This window comes from Ciconia boyciana, chromosome 21 (assembly GCF_034638445.1).
Source record: "Ciconia boyciana chromosome 21, ASM3463844v1, whole genome shotgun sequence".
NCBI classification, from domain to species: domain Eukaryota; kingdom Metazoa; phylum Chordata; class Aves; order Ciconiiformes; family Ciconiidae; genus Ciconia; species Ciconia boyciana.
In genome coordinates, this window is record NC_132954.1 from 5,976,645 (window position 1) to 5,998,389 (window position 21,745).

The 21,745-nt window shown below is 65.9% G+C and overlaps 1 protein-coding gene across 1 annotated transcript; it reads right to left on the minus strand.

Moving 5' to 3' along the window:
- Positions 1–599: 599 nt before the first annotated feature.
- On the minus strand, positions 600–21,234 carry KCNQ4 (potassium voltage-gated channel subfamily Q member 4). Its single transcript, XM_072885487.1, has 15 exons — positions 20,984–21,234; positions 10,612–10,702; positions 9,745–9,871; positions 9,462–9,637; positions 9,262–9,387; positions 9,041–9,151; positions 8,786–8,881; positions 8,438–8,526; positions 6,998–7,153; positions 5,824–5,868; positions 3,709–3,926; positions 3,480–3,582; positions 3,063–3,194; positions 2,732–2,867; positions 600–2,605 (listed from the first exon to the last, which is right to left on the minus strand). The coding sequence occupies exons 1-15, from the start codon at positions 21,232–21,234 to the stop codon at positions 2,387–2,389; spliced, it is 2,076 nt and encodes a 691-aa protein (XP_072741588.1). The 3' UTR covers positions 600–2,386.
- Positions 21,235–21,745: the final 511 nt, after the last annotated feature.

Below are 21,745 nucleotides of genomic sequence, written 5' to 3' on the forward strand. Positions count from 1 at the left end.
CCCCCCGACATTCGCAGGCTGGGGGACACATCATCCCCGCGGGGTGCTGGCACACGGGGCTGGGATGAAGGCTTTGCCATCCCTTGAGGGGTTGTGGTCTCCTGGGGAAGGGGGCTCACACCCCCACCTTCCCTGGGATGGCCCCAGGGCCATCGCAGTGTCATCTCCGCTTGGGGACACACCGTGACACTGCTAAAGAGGCAGATGGGGCACGGCCCTTCCCGGGGCAGCGACCCTCCCCGCCAGCCCTGGGCTCCAAACGCAGGGCATGAGCCCTTCTGCAGTGGCATCAGGCCTGCAGCCCCCGAGGCACACGGCACCATGGAGGTGGGTGATCGAGCCGGAGCTGGGACCCTGCTCCCATGCCGGGGGGGGACACACGACTATGGCTCGAGGGGAGCCTGGGGGGGCTGGCAGGGAGGTGGCCGGACGCCTGGGTCCCCTGGCCGGACGCCTGGTCCTCCAGCCGCCGCGCTCGGCAGCAGGGCTGGAGTGCCACCTCTCGGGAGAGCCGGGAGAGAGAGAGCAGGCAGGCAGGCAGCCTCTACTCCAAATTTTAATGAAACAAATAAGTTAATAAGTTAATCAAGTGAGGTAACTACTGCTGGCTGGGGAGGTCTGCGGGGACCAGCCAGCCTTGGGGAGGGTCCTACGAGTTAGTTCCTGCGTGCGGCTGCGGGCAAAGCTCTCGCATGCACCCTCGCCCCGCGTCCGGGCACCCACGGCACCCACGCGCCGACCCACCGCCTGCCCACCCACGGCACCCGGCAGCACCGCTGCCCCACGGCCCGGCGGGGGGAACGGGCGGGGGGGAGGCTGCGAGCGGCTCTGGCACGGCCCGTGCTGGCCCATGCACCAACAAGGCAAGAAAAACAAGCAGGGCTGGGGGTCCCCGCTGCCGGGAGCAGAGGCCCAGGGGGGCTTGGGAAAGGGGGGTGCAAATCCCACGGTCCGAAGCCCAGAGAGGGGCCGTGCCGGCAGCGAGGGGCTCGGTGGGTCCTCGCCAGCCCAGGTCAGATCCCGGCACCACGGCCACGCAGGTGTCGCTGCCGAACCCCGCAGGGCACCGAGACCCCCGGGACCCCCCAGCTTGGCAAACTTTGGCACTACCACGATCGCTTCCAGCCTGGCTCAGCCCAGCGCTGCGGGACTGGAAACCGGCCCCAGGGCTGGGGTCGGGGCAGCAAAGGGGAGTGGGGCAGCGTGGGAGCTGCCATGGCTCTGCCACGAGTGGCATGTAAGGAGGCACGGCCCCTCTCTGTCCCCACCAGGCAGTCACCCTCCGGGCCCAGCCCGTGGTCCCTGGGCCGCGGAGGGGACAGGGACATGGGGAGGGACAAACTGAGCACCGCAGGACCTGGCAGGGAAGGAGTCCTCTAAGCAAGAGCAGGGGCTGGGACACGAGAGGGAGGGATGCTCCTTGGCAACCACTGTCCCCATCGCCTGTGCCTGCATCCCTCCCTCCTCCGCAGCCCCTGCCCAGCCCCACGGCCCCAGGGCCACCCTCGGGCAGAGGTTTGTCACCCAGCCCCGAGCCCCCGGGGCACCCAGGCGGGCCCCCATGGGCAGCAGGATCCAGCCCTGTATGCTGGTAGGGGGGTTGCTTATTGCCTATGTCCCCATGGGTTGCTCTTCCCAGGGGTGTTGCATATTAAGACATTATTGCATAAATACATATATATATATATCTCCTATATATATATTGCCCTGGGAGCATGCATGGGCAGGCAGAAGGCTCTGCTGTGCTTCTAGAGGTGCAGCCACGGCTGCAGCGCTGCAGCCCTGCGAGCAGGGAAACAACCTGGGCAGAGGAGGGTGAGGGGAGACAGACCCCTGCTCCCCTGCCCGGGGGGGGCCCTGCTGCTGCCCTGACCTGGAGCGACGCAGGTAAAACCACACTGGGCTGTGCGCCAATGCCCCCGCTCGGCACTGGCAGCAGAAGGGAGATGGAGCCTTGCATAGCTGGCGGTGGCCCCGGCTCAGCTCCGGGGGACCGGGCAGGACCCTGCTGGGGAGCTGGACGTGTCCTGAGGGCTGGGGCTGGGGGTACGAGCCAAACCTCAGGGGACGGGGCCAGCCTGGAGCGTCCCCACCATGGCTGGGGAGCAGTCAAGGCCCCAGGAGCTGGGGAGGGTCTCACCCCCCGGGAAGGGCAGGAGCATCCCAGAGGAGCGTGGTCTGGCCATGCCACAGTGCCACGGGCTCCCACCCCATCCCCGAAGCGGGCACCCTGGTGCAGCCGCGTCCCCACGAAGAAAGACTGGGTTCAAGTAACAGGGCGAGGGACACGGCTAGACGGGGCCAGGCGATGCCACGCTGCTCCCACGTCCTGGCATCCCGTCCCACCGGCTGCACGCTGGCAGGATCCGTCCCGCTGCCTCCCCACTCAGTCCATGTTGGTGCTGGCCGACCTGGAGATGTTCAGGGTCTGGGCAGAGACCGAGATGTCCTCGTGGTCCACGGGGCTGTGGTAGTCAGAGGTGATGTCGGGCTCGCAGGGGGGCACCTGCACGGCGGCCAGGCTGAAGGAGTTCGTGGAACCCTTGCGGAGGCACTGGGAGTAGAGGCCAAGCAGCAGATCCAGCTTGTGCTCGATGGACTGCACCTGCAAGGGCAGGCAGGGCTGAGCCGGTCCCTCCCCCCGGGGAGGGGACCCGGGGGTCCTGGCTCCCCCATCCTGCAGGCACCGAAGGGACGGTGACATGATCCCCGGTGGCCGTCCCCTCCTGACCTGCCTCTCCACTTTGACCACGCGACCCATCATGCTGAGCTCGTCCACCAGCTCCGTCTCCAGCGCCAGCTTCTCCCCCTTCTCCCGCATCTTCTTGTCTGCAGTGAGGGCCCCCCTGCCCACAATCTGGTCCACGCTGGCAGGGAGGGAAGGGACACGGCCCATCACTCCCAGTGGACCAGAGGGCATGTGAGACCACAAGGGATGGGGACAGGGCTCTGGGAACGTGTCCCACCCATCGCGACAGGCCAGCACCCCTCCCAGCGGGCATGGCTAGCGGTAGGAGACCCAGGGGAGCCCGGAGCCCCCCGCCACCTTTGGAGCAGCTCACCGCATCTGCAGGCTCTTGATCCTGCCCAGCATGTCCAGGTGGCCGGCTGAGTACTGCTCGATGACATCCTTGACGTCGTAGGGACGCAAGGTCTCCTTGAACTTCCTCTTGGCCACCAGGAACTTCAGGATCCTGCGGGGAGACCTGCACTGGCTGCAGGGCACTGGGGAGGACCGGGGGTGCCCAGGGGCTCCGTGCCGGGGGGCGAGGGGGGGTGCATGCAAAGCACCAAGGTCCTGATCACTGTCCCCACGGGGGGGCTGAGCCGGGAGCCATCCCTGCTCCCTGCCTGGTTTGGCCACCGCTATGGGCTGGACCGGGGACCAGGGCTCTCCGGACATGTCCTCTCGTTGCCAAGGGCTGAGAGCTGGGGACAGGAGCACGTACGTTGGGGCACGCAGGAGGGGATGGTCTCACCTGACAGCCCGGATGAGGGTCTTCACCGCTGGCATGATGTCCTCAAAGGTCAGGTCGCAGTGGGAGCTCTTCTCCTCACCGCTGTCCTCCGGCAGGCAGTCGGCTGTGGGTGCAAGAGTGGGTGGGTGGCAGAGATCAAGGGCTGCCCCCCTGTGTCCCCTAAAATGCCTGCAGGCCCCCAGCATGACCCCTCCGCCAGACCCAGACCCCACTGGTCCCTGGGGCTTACCCTCGACTGGGGTCCGTGGCTTGAGCCTCAGGGATGCACGGAAGCGGGTCCGGTCGTTGAAGCTCCAGCTCTTCTGCACCTTGGTGGGACTGGAGGCCTCGGGGACGTCCTCAGTGCTGGGGGAGCGGTGCAGGGGGGGCCCCAGGTGCTGCCTGCACCGCGTGCCCTGCCGCTGCGAGTTGCTCAGCCGGATGCGGTCCTTGATGCCCATCTTGTTGCTGTGCGGGAGAGCGATGTGGGCAGCGTCAGAGGTGAGCGGACACCGGGGGGGGGGGACAGGGATGGGGACAGGGAGGGGACTGGGTCCCTGCTGCGGATGCAGACGGTGCCTACTGGGGTGGGGGTGAGGACGGGGGTGGCTGTGCCAAGCTCACGGCGAGGCTCCGGCACGCGATGGGCACGAGGCAGCCAGGCCAGGAGCAGGCGGTACCGCATGCCCGTGCAGGAGCAGCTCTCTGGTTACTCCTTTAAACACCTCCCCCCCCCCCCCCCCCCCCACCCGAGAGCAAAGAAAGGAGGAGACAGACGGACAGGGAGAGCAGGGAGGGACAGGTTTGGCGGCGGGGAGGACACGCAGCAGAGCCGCTGGCAGAGCAACTGGCCCCAGCCCCGCGGGGAGCAGCCCTGCTCCTGCCCCATCCCCGCTGGCACGGGGTGTCCTGGGGCCAGGCCCCTTCATCATCCTCCTCGTCCTCCTCCAGGCTGCACCACCTAATCCAGGCTCTGCTCCGGCGGGCAAGTGGAGCAGCCCCCCTCCTCCCTAACACGAGCTCTGCTCCTCAAACCAGCTGCTCCGCTGGGTTGGGAGGGGAAACAACAGGCATAGTTTATGTAGGACCTTCACAAAAACACCGTCTCGTGCTGCCTTTCGTGTGATGCGGGACCACAGGCACACCTTGGGACATGCAAGGAGGCCAAGCAGACGCATGGCCCCGTGAGCGGAGGAAGCCAAAGCCGCAGAGGACGCAGAGCAAACCCCACACCTGCTGCACAACAGGCTCCACAAAACCCCGGCATTTGGGGAGCCTCCTGGATGTCCTGGGCCAGGAGCCCCCAGGCAAGGCAGGGGTACAGGCAGGGGTACAGGCAGGGCACCGGGCTTCCAGCCCCTCCCCATGCAGGCTGCTGGCGAGCTGGTCCTGGGCCGGCAGGGCTGACACAAGCCCCTGCAGCCAGCGGCACGCGGTGCTGCCGGGCTGTGCTGGAGGACTGGGAATGGCTGCGCCCAGCGGGGTACCAGCCCGCAGGACAGACGTGGGATGGGATTCATCCAAGTGCCTCAGTTTGCCGTTGTCGGACTCGACACGGCCAGCACAGCAAAGGCACCAGGCTCATCCGTGCTGCACGGAGGGGGAAACTGAGGCAGGGCCCACCGTGGGAGCCGGTGAGGGGCAGCGGGGCCAGCTGGCTCAGCCCGGGCCATGCACAGACCCCCCTGCCCTGCGGAAGGACCACCCTTCGGCCTCTCCCCCCTCTGCCTTGCCCACCCCCCCCCGACCCCCTCCGCCCCGCAGCCAGCAGGCAGCCCGGCACGGAGCACCATGCACCCCCAGTGCTCCCTGGCCCTGCGCGGCCGCCCAGCGCAGGCAGCCAGGACGCAGTACCTCCGTCTCCACGTGCCCCACGTCCGCAAGAGCCTCCTCTTACCACTAAAGATGGGGCTGGAGGGTCAGGGCAGAGACACAGGAGAAAACGAGAGTTAGCCTGTAGCCGGGAGGGAGCGGAGCATCTGGGACCACCGCGTCCCCGACCCCCCAGGCATGCCCGCACCCCAGCGTGTGGGCGCAGGGTCCCTGCCCACCGCCGGTGAGCATCTCCCACTGCACCGGACCCGACCACCGTAGCCCCTCTCTGCTGCGGAGGCAAGAAGCACGAGCAAGGAAGTTGTTTGCGTAGGTCCTGCATAAACACTTAACGCCTGCCCCGCAGAGCAAAGTCTGGTTTCTCAGCGGTGGAGCTCTGCAAAAAAGCGATTTGGTGACGGCACACGGTGCCGAGCAGCTGAACGGTGGCGACCCTGCAAACACTGCTGGGGCTCTGCGGACCCCCGGCCCCTGCCCGCTCGCTGCGGGAGGACGGGACAGGCGGCGAGTGACGGCCGGGGGCAAACGTTACCTGAGGCGTAAGCACTTGTGGGGCTGCACGTCCTCCTCCTTCCAGCTTGGGGGTGAATGGGGGGCACAGAAGGTTTGGGGGGAGGTTGGGGGGGAATGGAGAGGAGGAGGGTGAACAGGAGAGGGGAGGAGAGAGAGAAGATGAGATGTTATGAGAGGTGATGCTCGCGGAGGAGACGGGGGGAGGCTTGGGCCCCCCTGGGTGGGATGGCCAGGGGGCTGCAGTCCCTGCCCTGCCCGCTCCTGGCCATTCACTGGGAAACCGGGTGAGCACAGGCCGGTGCTGCCACAGGGAGGAGCCCCCCAAGCCCATACTCACCTCGGGGCCGGTGCAGGGAGCAGGTCCCCCTCGGCCCCACGCCTGCAGCCCCACGGCTCGGCACAGCCCCACGCCCTGCCAGACCTCCCGCAGCCCCATCACAGGGGAAACTGAGGCACGATGCAAAGGAGCAGCGCTCCTTCTCCCCACCTAAGCCTGACACTGGCCCAGGGCCCCGCACCGTGCTGATGTCCTGGGTGGCAGGCCAGCAGCCACGGTGGCCACACCGGGGTCTCTGGGATGCTCTTCAGCCAGAGGGGACCGGGGACACGGTGCAGAAGTAGCCACCACCAGCAGTATGGCAGCCCCGCACGGAGCGGCCGAACCCTCTTGTCTCTTCTTGGCAGCACTGGGGAGGCTCAGCATTGCTGCTCCCCACTGCCACGGGCACGGGAAGCCCATCTCGGACCGCAGGAACTGGGTTTTGTTCCTCGCCCAGCTCTGCGGCAGGGCTGTGCAGCTCCAGCCCTGCCAGGCTTGCAACGCTGCCTTCACGGGGTAGTTTTCAGCCACGCTTGGTTCCCCCGTGCAAAGTCCCGGTGCCGTACCCACATCGAAATGGGCAACACGTTAGAGCTGAACGTTGCAAGAGGCTTCATGCTGGTACAACAGCCCAGAGTCCATCCACGGGGACCAAACGTGTCCCCTCCGGAGCTGCAAGCTGGGAGCGGTGCTGGTAGCCAGCAGCAGAGCGGGACGGGTGCCCCATCACAGCGCTGGGTGGGGAGCGGGGCCAGGGGCTGCTCCCCTGGGGTCCGGGCTGGCGGTGACGGGCACCGCGGGTGGACACAGACGAGCAGAGGAGAGAGGGCTGAGAGGAGGGAGAACGCGGTGCCGTGGGGCTGCACCCTCCTACCTTTCCCCTGAACAAGCGGCAGGGCTGATGCTTTTCTGGCCAGGGGTGAAGGAGTGATAAGGCGGTGGGGCTCCGTCGGGCAATTTTTTCACCTCTGAATTCCTAAATCCTCCGTTGCGGACTCGGTGCAAATGCTCAAACACTAGGACCAGCTCTCTGGGGTTGGGGTTAAATAAAAACATGGAGAAATTAAACTTTCCAAAGCAAACGAGATGAGCAAACCAAGGCTGAGCAGAGCCGGGTCCTTCTCTGTGCAAACCAAAGCAAAATCAGAGCAAAACAAGAAGCAAAAAACAGGACTTTCTTTCAAAAGACAGTTTCTTAACAGCTCTGACCAGTGCTGCCGGCAGCAGGTTGAGCCAGCAGCGGGTGCTGCCGGCACGTGGGTGACAGTGCTGGGGAGGGGGGTGCTGGGAAAGGGTCCCACGGAGGCTGGCCACCGGCAGAGGGGTTGGTCAGGCAGGGGACAGGCAGGACGGCCACCCTTGCTGCAGAGTGGGGACACGGGGACCTGCCACATTCTGATCTGGGGGTCTGGGCACTGCTGGAGCAAGGGGGAAGCTCAGACCCGGCAGAGATGGAGCCTGCCCCTATCTCAGCTCCCCGCTGCAGGAGACACGGCTCCCGGCACAGCAGGAGGGGCCAGCGGAGCCCCCCATGATGCCCACGCTGGGATTGCCCAGTGCCATGCTCAGCGGCGATGCACAGGAAGCCGGATCTCCTCAGGGACCAGAGGGACTTGCTGCCACGGCTGTTAAGAGCCCTGTCTTTGAAAAAATAAAGAGTGAAACGGAACGGTGAATTTGCAATCAAAGAAACACATGGCCGGAGCGGGGACAGGACGCACAGGCAGCGGCAGGCAGGAGGGCAGGGCTGCGGCAGGCCACGCTGCCGGCCCGGGGACCACACGGCAGACGCCGGTGCGCTTGGTGTGATGGGAACGCACAAGGGATCTGGAAAAGCTTCGGAGAGTCCTTGATCCACCCGAGGCGGCAACATCCCAGAGGCCACGGGAGGGAAGAGTGCTGCAGGGACAGGGCACGGGGCTCCGCACCGGACCCCCCGGGTCCATCCGCTCTGCTGCCGCGCTCGGAGCCGGCTCCCGGCCGGCTGCAGCTCCATCGCCCCAGCCACGAGGTCCCCGTGGCCAGCGGCACCATCCTCTTCCCGTGGCGGTGCTGGAGGAAGGCTATGGATGGGGCGAGTGGGGACAGGGTGGGATGGGCACTGCGGGCTGCAGGGATGGTGAGGATGGAGGAGGGTGTTGGGCATTTCGGCAGATGCTGTGCTGGGGCTCCGGCGTCCTGGGGCTGAGCAAGGCGTCCGTGCTGCTTGTCCACCGAGCCATCGGTGGCTCCACATGGCCCCTCGTGGCAGGGGCTGCCCAGGTCGCTCATCAGCCGGGGGCCCCGCAAGGACCCCCGCAAGGACCCTGCCTACCTGAAGGAGGGCAGGAGGCTGTCGTAGTAACACCACGTGGCTGTCAGGTACACCCGGCTGATGTCCGTCGCGTACAGCCGCCAGGCAGCCTGGACGGGAGCGAGAGCCCATGGGCATCGGGATCAGCCCCTGTGGGGTGAGGAGGCGAGATCCCCCCCCCCCCCGCGCTGGCCCCCTCCATCCCCTTTGGCCACCACAGGCAGAGTCTGGCCCAAAGGAGACAGCTGCCAGATTTGGGGTCGCGCGTTTGGGTCCTGCCTGCGGCAGGCAGGGACAGGCAGAGCAGACGGGGGGACAGCAGAGCATCCCCGGGGAGGGATGGGGCAGGATGCGCCAGCCCTGGGCTACCTGGATCAGGTTTGCCGCCGGAGTCCGCCTCTTCTCAAAGTGCTTCTGCCGATGCTGCTCCTGCACTTTGAGGGCGAAGCCGGAGCCCAGGATCCCCTGGGGATGGGAGGGGACAGGGTCCGTCGGTGCCGGCCACACCACCACCGCCAGGCAGCAGAGACGGGGACCCTCCCACCGCAGGGGTGGATCTGGCCCCTTTCTCCCCGATTTCTGCGGGGCAGGAAGCGCAGGGACCCTCTCCCCGGCCCTACTCACGGCGGGCAGCGCGAAGAAGGAGATGCCGAGCAGGGCGAAGCCGGCCGCCAGCATGCGTCCCAGCCACGTCTGCGGCGTCTTGTCCCCATAGCCGATGGTGGTGAGGGTGACCTGCCCAGGGGCAGAGCAGGGGGAGGCCTGGAGGGAGCTCCCCCCCCGCGGCCCCGTCCCACCCTCCTCGTCCCCTCCCGGGGCTGGGGGGCCGCGGTGGCCGAGCTTACCGTGCCCCACCATAGGGAGTCAGCGTAGGTGGCAAACTGGGCGTTGGCATCCTTCTCAGCCAGGTAGACGAGGAAGGAGGCGAAGATGAGCACCAGGAAGCCGATGTACCAGGCGGTGATGAGCTCCTGCCGGGGCAGGCAGAGTGAGAGGGGCTTGGGGGGGGGGCGTTGGGGGCCGTGCCGGGACCCCGCGTCCTCACCTTGCTGTGGGCATAGACGACGGAGCCCAGCAGCTTCCAGGTGCCGCCGCGACGGTCCATGCGCACCATGCGCAGGATCTGCAGGAAGCGCATGCTGCGCAGCGCCGAGGTGGCAAAGATGTTGCCCTGGGTGCCAGCGGCGATGACGGCCACCGAGGCGATGAAGACGATGAAATCTAGGGGACAGCGAGGGTCAGGGGCGCGGGCTTTTCTCGAACATCCATGGCGTGGGTGACAGCGCAAGTCCCCAGACGGCTGTGCTCCTCCCAACCCTCCCCAGTACCTATAACGCAGAAGGGTTTCCTGGCAAAGCGGAAGCGTCCCCTCCAGCCCCGGTAGCGGCAGCAGCAGCCGGCCGCCCAGACGCGGATGATGTACTCCATGCCGAACACCACGATCATGACGAACTCCTGCCGGGGGGAGAGGAGGGGCAGGAGGGTGAGGTGGGGAGGGCAGGGGCAGGACGGTGTGGGGGGGGGCTCAGCTGGGTGGGAGGCTTTGGGGGGGGGCAAAATGAAATGCCGGTGCTGAGGAGGGTGCAGGGGGAAGCGTGGTGTCCCCCCAAGGCCACCCCCTGACACAGCCCCGGCTGGAGCCATCCTGGGGGAATCAGGGCAGCGAGACGGGAGCCGCGGCCGTTGAGCCTGTCTGAGCAGCCCGGCTCTCCTACCTGTGCCAAGCTCACACCGAGCTGGGTCCTTTTCCTCCGCCGTCAGCATTGTCCTCCTACCTCTCGCACAAACAAGCCCCCGTTCTGCTTACTTGCGGGAAAGTCACAAGGACCTTCCCAATTTAGTCTCCATCACTCAGAAGAACTCCAGCGTCAGCCGTTTCTGACAGTTTGGGGGAAAGTTGCCTTTTTTAGCCCCTCCTGCCCTGCCTTTCCCAGCGGTTTATGCCTCCCTGCACCGCAGAGGTCCAGCTGCGGTGACGGGCCACCCCGAGCCACGGGGACGCCCGCAGCGGCAAGGCCACCCTGCAGCTTCTCCCCAACATGCCGGAGAGGCTGCCATCATTAACACCGATGATCAATAGTGACATCTGGGCTGGGGAAGGGGTCGGGGGGGGTTTGTCCATGATCTTGTCCGAGTGTCTTAGGGTGTAACGTGGGGAGGGGGGAGTCCGAGCGCCAGCCCTGCTCCCCACTTACCAGGATGAAGAGGCACTGGTTGGCCAATTTCTGGTGCTCCTGGATGGTGGAGAAGACCGACAGCACCAGGCAGCTGAAGACCAGGAGGAATCTGGAACGAGAGCGTGTCGGCGCGGGCGTCGGGGCCGGCCGGGGGGAGCCCAGCCTGCAGTGCTGGCCCCCACTCGCAGCCTGACCCCCCCCAGTCGAGGCCTCCACGGCCGTGGCTGAGCCACCGGGGACACGGTTTGCCCCTAGATGGTGGCATGGAGCAATTCGGGAGCCCACCAGCAGCTGCCCGTGGGTGCAGAGGCAGGGCTGTGCCTCAAGCCTGCCCACGCCGAGGCTGCCCGTGGCAGTGGGATGCCCAGTGCAGGCAGCACCTCCCCGGGCCAGGGCACCGAGCCCACGGCGGGACCCCTCCGTTCCCTGTGCATCTCTCCGGCACACCCGGGAGCCTCGGGCAGGGCCTGGGGTCGCGTGGGGTCCCCCAAGCCCTGTGCCCAGAGGGGACATCGCTCCCGCTAGTCCCCTCCCTGTGATGAGGACCAGCCCCGCACAGCAGCCGTGTGCCAGCCTGGGCTGGTGGCACAGCACGTCCCCAGGCTGCCCCGCAGGCACTGAGGAGGAGGACCAGGCTCCAGCAGCCATGGGGCTCAGTGCCAGGCTCTGCCGCAGCCCTGCAGCCTCTGCCCGGGCAAAACAACTGCTAGTTAAAGGCAGGGAGGGAGGTGGGGGGTCCCGCACCGCGGCAGGGTGCTGCTGCTGCAGAAAGGGGACCAGAGGTTCTCCTGCCTATCCCCAGCATCACTGTCACCGTGGGGACCTGCCGGGGACACGGGGGCCGCCTGGGAACAGCCGACCCGGGGGAAGAGTTAACAGGGAGCTGCTCTGGGGCTATTTGTCCCCAAGAGCTGGGTTAAGACACAAGGGGCTTTGGCCCATTTAAAATAAGGAGGGGAAAAAAAAAATAGACTCTGAAGCTGAAGCAAATGAAACTCCAAAAATACATTTTTTCCCCTGATCCAGCGATTCTAAAAATGGAAATTGGAGGGCTTGTGCCACCGGCCCACGTGACGGCGTGCAAAGGGCCACCGCTCTGCCGGAGCCGGCTCCGTAATGGCACGGGGGGCTCCGGGCACCCACTGGGCACGCAGCCTCACGGCACTGCGGGGAGGCACCGCCAGCAGCACCGGGACGGCCAGGCTGAGGCCAGCAGCGCAAGCGAGGTGGCCCTGGCACCCCGTCCCCACGCTGGTGGGCATCCATCTCGCCCCCCCAGCACCATCTCCCCACGGTGGGCAATGTCCGTGGGACACATCAGTGGTGCTCCAGAGAGCACAGGGGACTTGGCTCAGGGAGATGCTGCCTGACACCCGCTCAGGAGCACTTTCCCATCTCCTCTTGCTGCTGACATGGAGCTTTAGAGCTGAACTGGCTGCCCGGGGCGGTCGAGGGGTGAAACCAGACCTGACCAACCTGCACGCCCGCCCCAGTGCCAGCGGACAGGTACCGGGTGACGTGGGGGAGAAGGGACGATGCTCTGTGCCCTCTGCGGGACCACCCGGGCCAAGGGGACCTGGGGCAGACACTGAGGACTGGGGCTGGGGGGAGCCGAGTGCCCCCCCAAGGCTGAGCATGGCCCGGGGACACACCCCCCCACTCACGGAACCCACAGTTTGTGCCGTGTAGGGCTGGGGGGCTCTGCAAACCTGGGCATGGCATGAGGGGGCTGCCGAGCACCCCATGCCCACAGTGGGGCAAGGGGGGTAGCACCCAGCTCAAAGCCCAGCCTAAAGGGGACAGGCAGGTCCCCTTCCCCAAAAGCACCACGAGGGGAAACTGGAGATGGGATAGAGAAACCACAGGGAACGGGAGAAGGGCTGGATGCAGAGTACGGGGAAGGGAGAGCTGGAGCGACCCACCACCTGCCAGCTACCGGAATGAAGGGGCCGGGGCTGTTGCAGCCTCGACACCGCCCTGCCCTCACTGCGGAGGACGATGCTCCTCTCCCAGACACTCCCCATCTGCAAGGCAGAAGGCTGGAGCCAGTTCCTTCTCCCTTTGAATTATTAATTGAGCCCCTTTCCTCCGGCACAGCAGTTCTGCCGTTAACTCCTGGCACAGCCGGGCACAGCGGTACCCCCATCCTGCCGTGCCGGCACAGAGGGCAGCGATGCCGTGGGCAGGGAGCACCGAGCGGGTCACTGGCCTCCTTGCCACAGTGCTTGGTCTGAGGAGCAAAACAAGACCTGGCTGAGCAGCCCAGGGCAGAGCCTTTCTGCTTTGTGCATCATCAGCAATAAAGATTATACAATCAGGATTTAGCAGGCAATTACATGGGCAGCGAAGCACAAAGCAGAAGAGAAGGCAGAAATCTCCCAGCCTGCGAAGATCTGTGCCTCTCGCCCTGGCTGGGGAGCGGGGAGGGGGGTCTCCGGTGCCTGGGCACACGCTGCTCCCACGGGGACGCGCTGTGGGTGGCCCTGCCTCGGGCGGTGGCCAGTCACGGTGCCTTTGCACCGAGCCGGAGCCCCACTCGTCACCCATCCCCAAAGCAGCACCGCGAGCAATGGGGCCGGTCAGTAAAGCCGTGCCGCAGGAGCGGTGATGGAAACCTGCACCCCCAGGGTGGGGACGCCTCCCGCCTGGCCCCCTGGCATCCCACAGGATTCGGTGAAGGATACGGGCATGCGAGGCCCCACAGAACCAGCTGGGAAAGAAACTTTCTGGGAACACATCACCTGCTAGGAATTAACTTGCAAAGCCTGGGCAAACGTCCCATCCTGGCTGCCGGCAGCGCCTAAGCGGCTTAGGGAAAGGGTCAGATGCCTGAAGGCAGCTCGGTGAGCCAGGAACCGGGGCTCAGCCGACCGCTCCATCAAATGCTGCACGGTGCCGGCAGTGCCAGGCTCCCCGCCAGCACGCTCCCCCTCCCGAATTCACTGCTCTTCCCACCCGCCAAGTGGGGCCAAAACAAAAGGAGTGCTGCCAGGGCAAGTGGGGATGGGGCAGAGCCGGCAGGGCAGGAGCCGGCAGCAGCCTCGCTGCCTCCCGCTCCCCTGCGCCAGGGTCCTGGGGGATGGAGGGAGCAGATGCTGTTGTTGCTGAGCTGGTGCATCAGCTCTCCCCAGTAAACTTTCCATTGCCAGCCCCCACCACCCGGCAGCCTTCTCCCCCGGGGGCTCCTGCCGCTGCCCGCACCCCTCCCTGCCGACACGCGTCCCTGCGCAGGAGGGGACACGCTGCCGGCAGCCTGGGCGCAGTTACGGGGCCCCTCCAGCTGCTCTCACCCCTGCGGGAGCAAAGCCTGTCCACGGGAACACTCCTCCCCAAAGTAATAATTAAAACCCGGTGGGGGTCCAGGTTGGAGAAGGTGAATCTCCTCACATTAATCTTCATTAGAGCGGACTTTGCCATATGCTCCTGCCCACGCCAGCAGCGCGGTGCTGGCGGACGAACAGGTGAGTCGGGAAAGCTGCTGAGCTCAGGGGGAGCAGGGCCAGGTCGGCCCCGGCCGGCGAGGAGCAGCGCCGGGCAAGGGGCCACCAGCCAGCACCCAGTGCCTGCCTGAACACCCCCGGGCAAACGGGCTGCACCCCGGTATAGCCTGGGCAAAGCTGCGCTGCGGCACCCCGGTGCAGCCGGAGCCAACGGGACCGTGATGCTCAGAGCCTGTGCAGCGGCATGGCACCGCCCGGCCAGGCTGCGTCCCCCAGCCCCAGCAAGCAGCCGGTGTCCAGGCTTGGAGGGGGGGGGGGATGCTGGGGGACCCCCGTGCCCCAGCAGGGCTGGCCCAGACCCCGCTTCGCCCTCCCCCGGTGAGGAAGCCCCGAGCCGGGGGCGCAGGCAGCGTCAGGGAGGCTCGTGCCGACAGCCCGGCAATAACTCAGCGGAAGGAAAATACCACGCGCTGTAGGATAAACAGCTCGGCCAGGGGACGAGCGAGCAAACAGCCTCTGCCGAATGGCACGGCTCCCTTCCCCGTCCAAGCCTGGCCCCATCGCGACGCTGCCAGGTCCCCGCAGCGCTGGGCAGTCCCCCCAGGCTGTGCCACCACCGCAAGAAACGGCTGTTTGGGCCAAAACTGCCCAAGCCCAGCTCCAGCGGGGATGGGGACAGGGACGGGGACGGTGCTTCGCTCTCCAGCCTCCCCAGCCCACGAAGTTCAGCTCCTCGAGCACCGTCTGCAGCTGTATAAACAGCGTGTCTTATAAATCCTCTGTCCCTCGCCCCAGCAGCCCTTTAGGAGAGGTGGAGCAGGCAGCCTGTCTGCTCCGGGAGATATAAATAACCAGGGCTGTAGCGGGCCTGTTTGTGCCCGTAACCATGGCAGGGTCCGTCCCGCACTGCGCTTCTGCCCGTGCCGCAGAGAAGAGGAGCAGAAAAGCACCGAGCGTTTCCCCACGGTCAGGGAAACCGGAGCTGGAGCCAGGAGCTGGCCAGCCCCGCCACGGCACCGGCACTGCAAACCCCAGCACTTGCTCAGAGCCTGGCCCCGACCCGGTTATCAGTGCCAGGAGAGGAAAGACGCTGCTCCGAGAGCCCTCCTTGCCCCCAGACCCAGGGGTACCAGGGGGTAAGGCAGGACGGGGTGTTTCCAGCACCCTGACGCAGACTGCAAGCAGGGCTGGGACGAGGAGCCCATCTGCAGGCTGCGCACCTCCTCCTGCAGCCTGGTGGCACCCACGGCAGGGACCCGGCAGCACCCACGGCAGCAGCTCCAGATGACGTCCCACACCGCACAGGAGCCGATGGCCCCAACACCTTTGTGCTTCGGGAGCCGAAGCCTGCAGACGGCATCGTCCATCACCCCTGCATCACCCACCGTCCCCCAGCACCTCGGCCCCGCAGTCCCCACAGGGAGCACGGTCACAAGGCTCCTGTGGACGGTGCCAAGACGCTCACATGGAGCAGCCAAGATAGTTTTGCTCTTGAATCATCTGGCAAGGAGTTGGCTTAAGGGGAGGAAAAGAAAACGAGCACGTTTTCAGATGCACCCCCTGTGCCCGATGGGCCTTGCACCCCAGGAGTGGGATCGGGGCCACCCCCACCCCTCCAGCTCCTCAGGGCACGGGGACCTTTGGGGCACAGGGACACGAGTGGCCCTGAGAAGGCAAGGCAGGCTGGGACCCCAAACGTGTTGCATGGGGGGCAGCAGCGCCCAGAGGCAGAGGGTCAGGTCCGGGCGCTCGCTCAGCCCCACTCCGACCCCCACCCCAGGGGTGGCTGCTTTGAGGGACAAATAACCGAAGCCTCTCAGGGCAGCCGAGCATCATCCCTGCCCCCCTGGCAGTGGGGCTTCCCTCCGTGTCCTTGCCATCGGGGCCGGCCAGCCTCAGGCACCCAAACTGGCACCTCCTGCTCTGGGCTGAGGGGTCCGATGGGAGCGGCAAGAGGGGAAAGGGGGGAAAAAAAAAAAAAAAAGAAGAAGAAAAATCAATGCAGAGTTTCACGTTGCACCGAAGTCGCTTAATTTTATGCCCCGGTGACAACGTATCAGGCTGGGGAAACTGCTGTGCCGGCTTCTCTTCCCACTGGCATTTCCCGCAAACGCAGCTCCCGTTTCAAGCCCGAGCAAGGCGAGCCCTTGGCCCGGGAGCAGAGCCCCCTGCTCAATGGGCACGGCTCCGGCAGGGGACAGCCTCCCCGGCCCCTTTTATTTTGGCCACGCAAGCGTAGCAGCCGGATAGGAAACCACCACACCAGCCCCTGTGGGAGATGCCAGTGACAGCAAATTAAAACCCCGGAGCTTAATACAAGAGGTTTTTACCAAGCAGGCAGTGGAGAGCCAGCTCCGAGCAGGGGATGAAGCAATTTCCCTGCAAACCCCCCGGGGCTCCAGCCCATCGAACAGCCCCGGTGGGTTGGCAAGGGCTTGGGCTGGAGCGGCTGCAGGCGCCCACCACGGTGGCAATCCCCAGCATGGCAGGGAAAGCGCTTTCCCGCTTGCCAAGTGGGGATGGAGGGATGCGGCGAGATAGGGGAGCAGGGCAGAGCCACCCGCCCTGCAGCGGGGGCAGGATGCAGCGGGGATGGCAGACCCATCCTGCCACCACAGCCCTCTTCTGTAACAGGATCGGAGCACAGCGAAACTCCGGGAGAGCCCGGCTGTCAGCAGCCTGGTCCCTGGCCAGGAGCTGGCCAGTGCACGGGGGGACCCGCCAGCTGCTGCCCTGTGCCCATCACACCCCCACCACCCCGCTGCCCCGAGCCAGCGGGGATTTCCCGTGGCCCCGAGGCGCCTGGCCCGCCCCGAGCCGAGGAGAGCCCGTGCCTGGCATCGCTCACCCAGCGCCAGGGTTGCCCCGGGGCTCTGCTGGGAGCTGCCACCCCTTTGTCCCCCCAACGTACGTGGGGACCCAACGGCACGGCAAGAGTGCCATGGGACAGCCGCCCTACATGCCCTAGGGACAGGCACCCTCCAAGCTCTGTGCTCCCGTCTTCTCCTTGCCCCAGGCACAGGGCGACACTTTTGCAAGGTAAATAAAGCCCCATCGACTCAAGAGTACCCAGGTGAGATGCTGCCAAGAGCAGCAGGCCAGGGAGATGCCTGGCTGGGCCGGCACAGGGGATGGTGTTTCAGGCAGGGGGCTGCAGGTTGTTACTGGTGCTGCCAGCTCAGTCTTCCCTAATTTGCTCCAGGTCAAACTGTTCTTTATTAAAGCATTCCTCTAGGAAATGGAAAAAAGTGCTGAGCTGAGCTTCTGGTGCACCCAGCAGTTTCATAACCATTGATAAGAGCTCCCCGGTTTCCATCGGGGCAGCAGGACTGAGCCACTGGCCCTGTGGAGGGGCTGGCAGATGGGGAGGAATGGCCTGAACTGGAAACCTCCGCAGTGCAGGTCCAGGCTGCAGGAGACCCCTCGGGGGGCAGCCCCCGAGCTGAGCTGGGCTGGGCTGGCAGCAGTGCCTGTGCCAAGGGCAGAAGCCGCAGCAGCTCTACCCAGGAGCAGGGCAGTCCGACGCCATATACAAGCAAAGGCACGAGCTGGGTAGGAGAACAGCCCTCCTGTTTGCTTAAGAGGTGAAGATTGGAAAAGGAAGTTTTTATTTGCCTTCTAGCTGTAAAGCCTTTAGGTTAACACTCTGGTCGCACTCCCAGATTTGCTCTGTAAAGCTCCAGGGCTAGAAACTCTCATTTCAAGACAGCAAGGCAAAGCTTTGCAAGCCCAGCAAGCCGGCCGAGTCCAAGCACATGCCTCCACAGTCCTGCCATGGTCAGCACGGGCTTAGAGGGGATGGGGTCAGCCAGCCAACACCACACGCCTCAGCCCTGGCTTTACACCTGCACAGGCACCCACTTTCACACCATCCCCTTCCTGCAAGCACTGGAGCACAGGAACCCATGGGGACACCCAGCACAGGGGGTTCCAAGGGGCTGCAAACCCTGGCAGAGCCCAACGGCGGCTCCGAGCCCCCGCAGCCCGTCGGGCAGGGCTGCAGGCCCGTGCCCGGCACAGCTTGGGGGCTGCAGACGGTGCAGCCACCAAACCATCCTGCAAGGTGGAGCAGCACCAGCCCAGCCCAGAGCGGGCGCTGGGGACGGGAAGCTATTTGGGATCAATTTGACGAGAAAGAGAGACTGAACTTGTCCAATAAATGGTATCAGCTCAGCCCTGCTACGTGCTCCCAGACACTAAACTGCTCAGGGGAGGGAAGCGAGGGAAGCGCTGCGCTTCTCAGCGTGTATTTCCATTTTAGCAGTTTTCAGCCCTGTCTCGGAGCCAGGCTGCTCGGGGGGAGGCAGCGCACAGCCGTGACTCAGAGGATGGGTCCTGTGACCAGCACTGCCCCAACCTTGGGGCATCTCCCTCATGCTTCAGTCTCCCCCAAAACGGGGGTAACTCCTTCCTCCTCTTATTTAAAAACCAGTCCTCAGCTACTGAGGCACACAAATCATTCCCGAGAACTTCAATATCCAGCACTGCAACAGCTTAGCAGGTCCCATCTGCTGCAGGAGAGAAGAAAAAAAAAAACAACCAACTTTGAAGAAGCCAGAAAGGAGCAACATTTACAGGAAAGGCTTCACAGAACAGACGTCCACACCTTGCACCCACTGCGGCATTTTCCCCGCAAGCTTCGGGGGGGTCCCTGGCAGGACTGACTGCCCTGCAGCATACCTCAGCCGTAAAACTAAGTGAGCAAATGGACACAAACCCTCCCCATCCCGCTAAATGCTTAAAACGTTTCACTCCTGCTATCGACTGCTGCACGTCTTGCCCATATGGGACAAAGCCATATGTATGGGACATCTCCCAGGAGCTGGAGGCCAGGCATGGCTGGGGTGGCAGAGGAGGGACCCGGGGCTTGGTGGGCTCTGCAAGGGGAGCTGCTTGGTCCGACGCGGTTGTTTCTGGGGCAAAACACAGGCAGGTCAGGAGGAAGAACTGGTGGAGGACACTCGGGCACACACGTCTCAGCCGTGAGATGAGCGGAGGCATCTCTCTTCCAGAGCCCAGCGAGTACCTACACAAAAAAGCCTGATCCCCTTCCCCTAGCAGCAGGTTTGGGCTGCCATCGTTAATTCCCTGCAGGAAAAGCTCTTTCGAGGGCAGTATTTGCAACGTAGGTATTATTGCCGAAGCACGCTGCGGAGGTGTCGGCAGGCGATACAAATGGGCCCCGGGCTCCTCTCCCGGCTCCCCAGGGAGCTCAGGTGCCCTCTTATCCAGTGACAAATTCATCCTGCCATCTCAATGTGCTAACTTAGGCAAGACCCACTTTCCTGCCTCTTAACGAGCTCCAGCTCGCATGCCCGGCTAGCGACTCAGCACCGTGTTACTGATACAGAATCATATAGGTTGGAAAAGACCTTTAAGATCATCGAGTCCAACCGTAAACCTAACACTGCCAAGCCCACCACTGCACCATGTCCCTGAGCACCTCATCCACACGGCTTTTAAATACCTCCAGGGATGGGGACTCCACCACTGCCCTGGGCAGCCTCTGCCAATGCTTGATACAGAATCACAGAATCGTATAGATTGGAAAAGACCTTTAAGATCATTGAATCACCTTTAAGATCATCGATCATACTGCTCCTGAAAGCAGAGGGAGAGGAGGTTTTTCAGCTCGTGCTCTCAGAGGGGGCCTGTGCCCAGCTGGGCCATGGGACACAGTGCACAGGCCTGGCATGCAGGAGGCACATGGGGAAACCACCTCCTTCCCCATGGCTACAGCTGGGTGGGGAGCGGCAGTGTCCCGGCAGTGCAGCCACAGCAGAGCGGGGGTCCTGGGTCGGGGCAGCCAGAAACAACAACCCCCCGGCACGGAGCCTCCTCTCTCCCCGCAGCCTCTGGGTGCGTTACGGGCACCCCAGCTCTGCAGCCCCGTTACAGCCCTCTGAGCAAACAACCCCAAGGGGCTGAATTTGTTACTCGGCCCCGAGCTGAGCCCGCACATCTCGGAGAAGCTTCTGCTTTGCAAAAGCCGTCGGACACCCAGGTCCAGCGAGGAAAGCCGGAGCAGCATCACACTGCTCAGAAACTGCGTTGAGCCAGGGCAGGGAGGAGCCGTGCTCCTGGGAGCATCCCGGGCTCCGTCTCTGGAGAGGAGTGCTGGGGATCAACAGCAGCCGTGACCCAGGAATGGGCACAGCTCTTGGGGTACAGCAGTTGCTGCCGGCTTGCAGGGACAAGAACACCCATCCCCACCTTCCCCCATCCCATCCGGGCCCAGCTCCGGGGGTGCTGGCCTGGGACCGCTGCTACGTCCCGACACTGCTACAGGTACCCCAGGGGAGCGGCCCTGTCGCTCCTGCAGGGGACTCCTGCCTTTGGGGCTCTCCAGGGGCTCGGAGACCCCGGCCGGGGCCCCGTGTGCCAGGCGCAGACAGCGAGGGGACAGCGGCGGAGCGGGACGGTGTCCCAGGCTCCGTGCGGGTGCCACCAGCAAGGGGCTCGCTGCACCCCGGCCACCCGGGGACCGAGTCCCATCCCCCGGGGACGCGCTCGCCTCCTCGCACCGCAGCCGCTGGCACGAATCCGCCGCTGGACTCAGCCCCGCCGCTCGCCCCCCCCCCCCCGGGCTCCCCGCTCGCCCCCCTCGGCCCAGCCGGTGGCGGAGCTCCCCCAGCGCGCTGCGCCCATCGCACCGGCCCCGCCGCCGGGCCGGGACCGGGAGCGGGAGCGGCGGCGGGAGCGGGCACCGCCGTCGCGTCCGTGTCCCCCGTCCCCCCCCCCGCCAAACGCTCACGGAGAAACTTCTCCGGCGGAGCTGCCCCGCGGCTCCTCGTCACTTCGAGCGCGCTCCCTCCCCCGCGGGCACCGGCAGCGCCCGGCCCCCGCCGCCCCACCGGGACCAGCCGCCCCGGGACCCCCGGCAGCGGCCCCGGGGCGGCGGGACGCTGCAGCCGGCCCGCTCCCCCCCGCCCCGGGCCGCCGGTACTCACATGAAGACGTGGTAGACGAAGGCCCCCCGGCGGGGCCGCTCCAGCACGTTGTAGAGGCAGTTCGGCAGGCGGCGGCGGCAGCAGCGCGGGGGCCCGGCGGGGCAGGCGGGGCCCCGGGGGCGCGCTCCCGCCAGCAGCCCCCGGCGGCGGGGCGGGGGGGTCCCGCCGGGCGGCCCCGCGCCCTCGGTGCGCACCGCCGTCAGCGCCGCCGCCGCCCGCCGCTCCCCGCCGCCCGCCGCCGCCCCGGCCATGGCGCGCCGCCCCGCTCAGGGCGCCGCCGCCCGCCGCATGGCCCCGCCGCCCGCCGCGGGACCCCCGCGCCTGCTCCGCCCGCCCCGGGCAGCCCGGTACCGCTCCCCGCCGCCACCTGCCTTTAGCTGCCCGCCGCCGCCGCCGGGCCCTCCCCCGCCGCCGCCCCGCCGGGGCCGGCCCGCCCCGCCGTACCTGGCCCCCGCCCCCGGGGCTCCGCCGGGACGGGGCGGGTGGGGAAGGGGAGGGGGGCGGGGGGCGCGGGGCCGCCCGCAGCAGCAGCAGCAGCAGCAGCAGAGGGGGACGGGGGACTGGGGACCTCCTGCTGCCCACAGCACCGGGCAGAGAGCGTCCTGGCCACGGGGCGTGGAGCATCCCGCGAGCGAGCATCCCAAACCACGGGGGTGTGGAGCACCCCACGAGCGAGCATCGCAAAACACGAGAGTGTGGAGCACCCCACGAGCGAGCATCCCAAACCACGGGGGTGTGGAGCACCCCACGAGCGAGCATCGC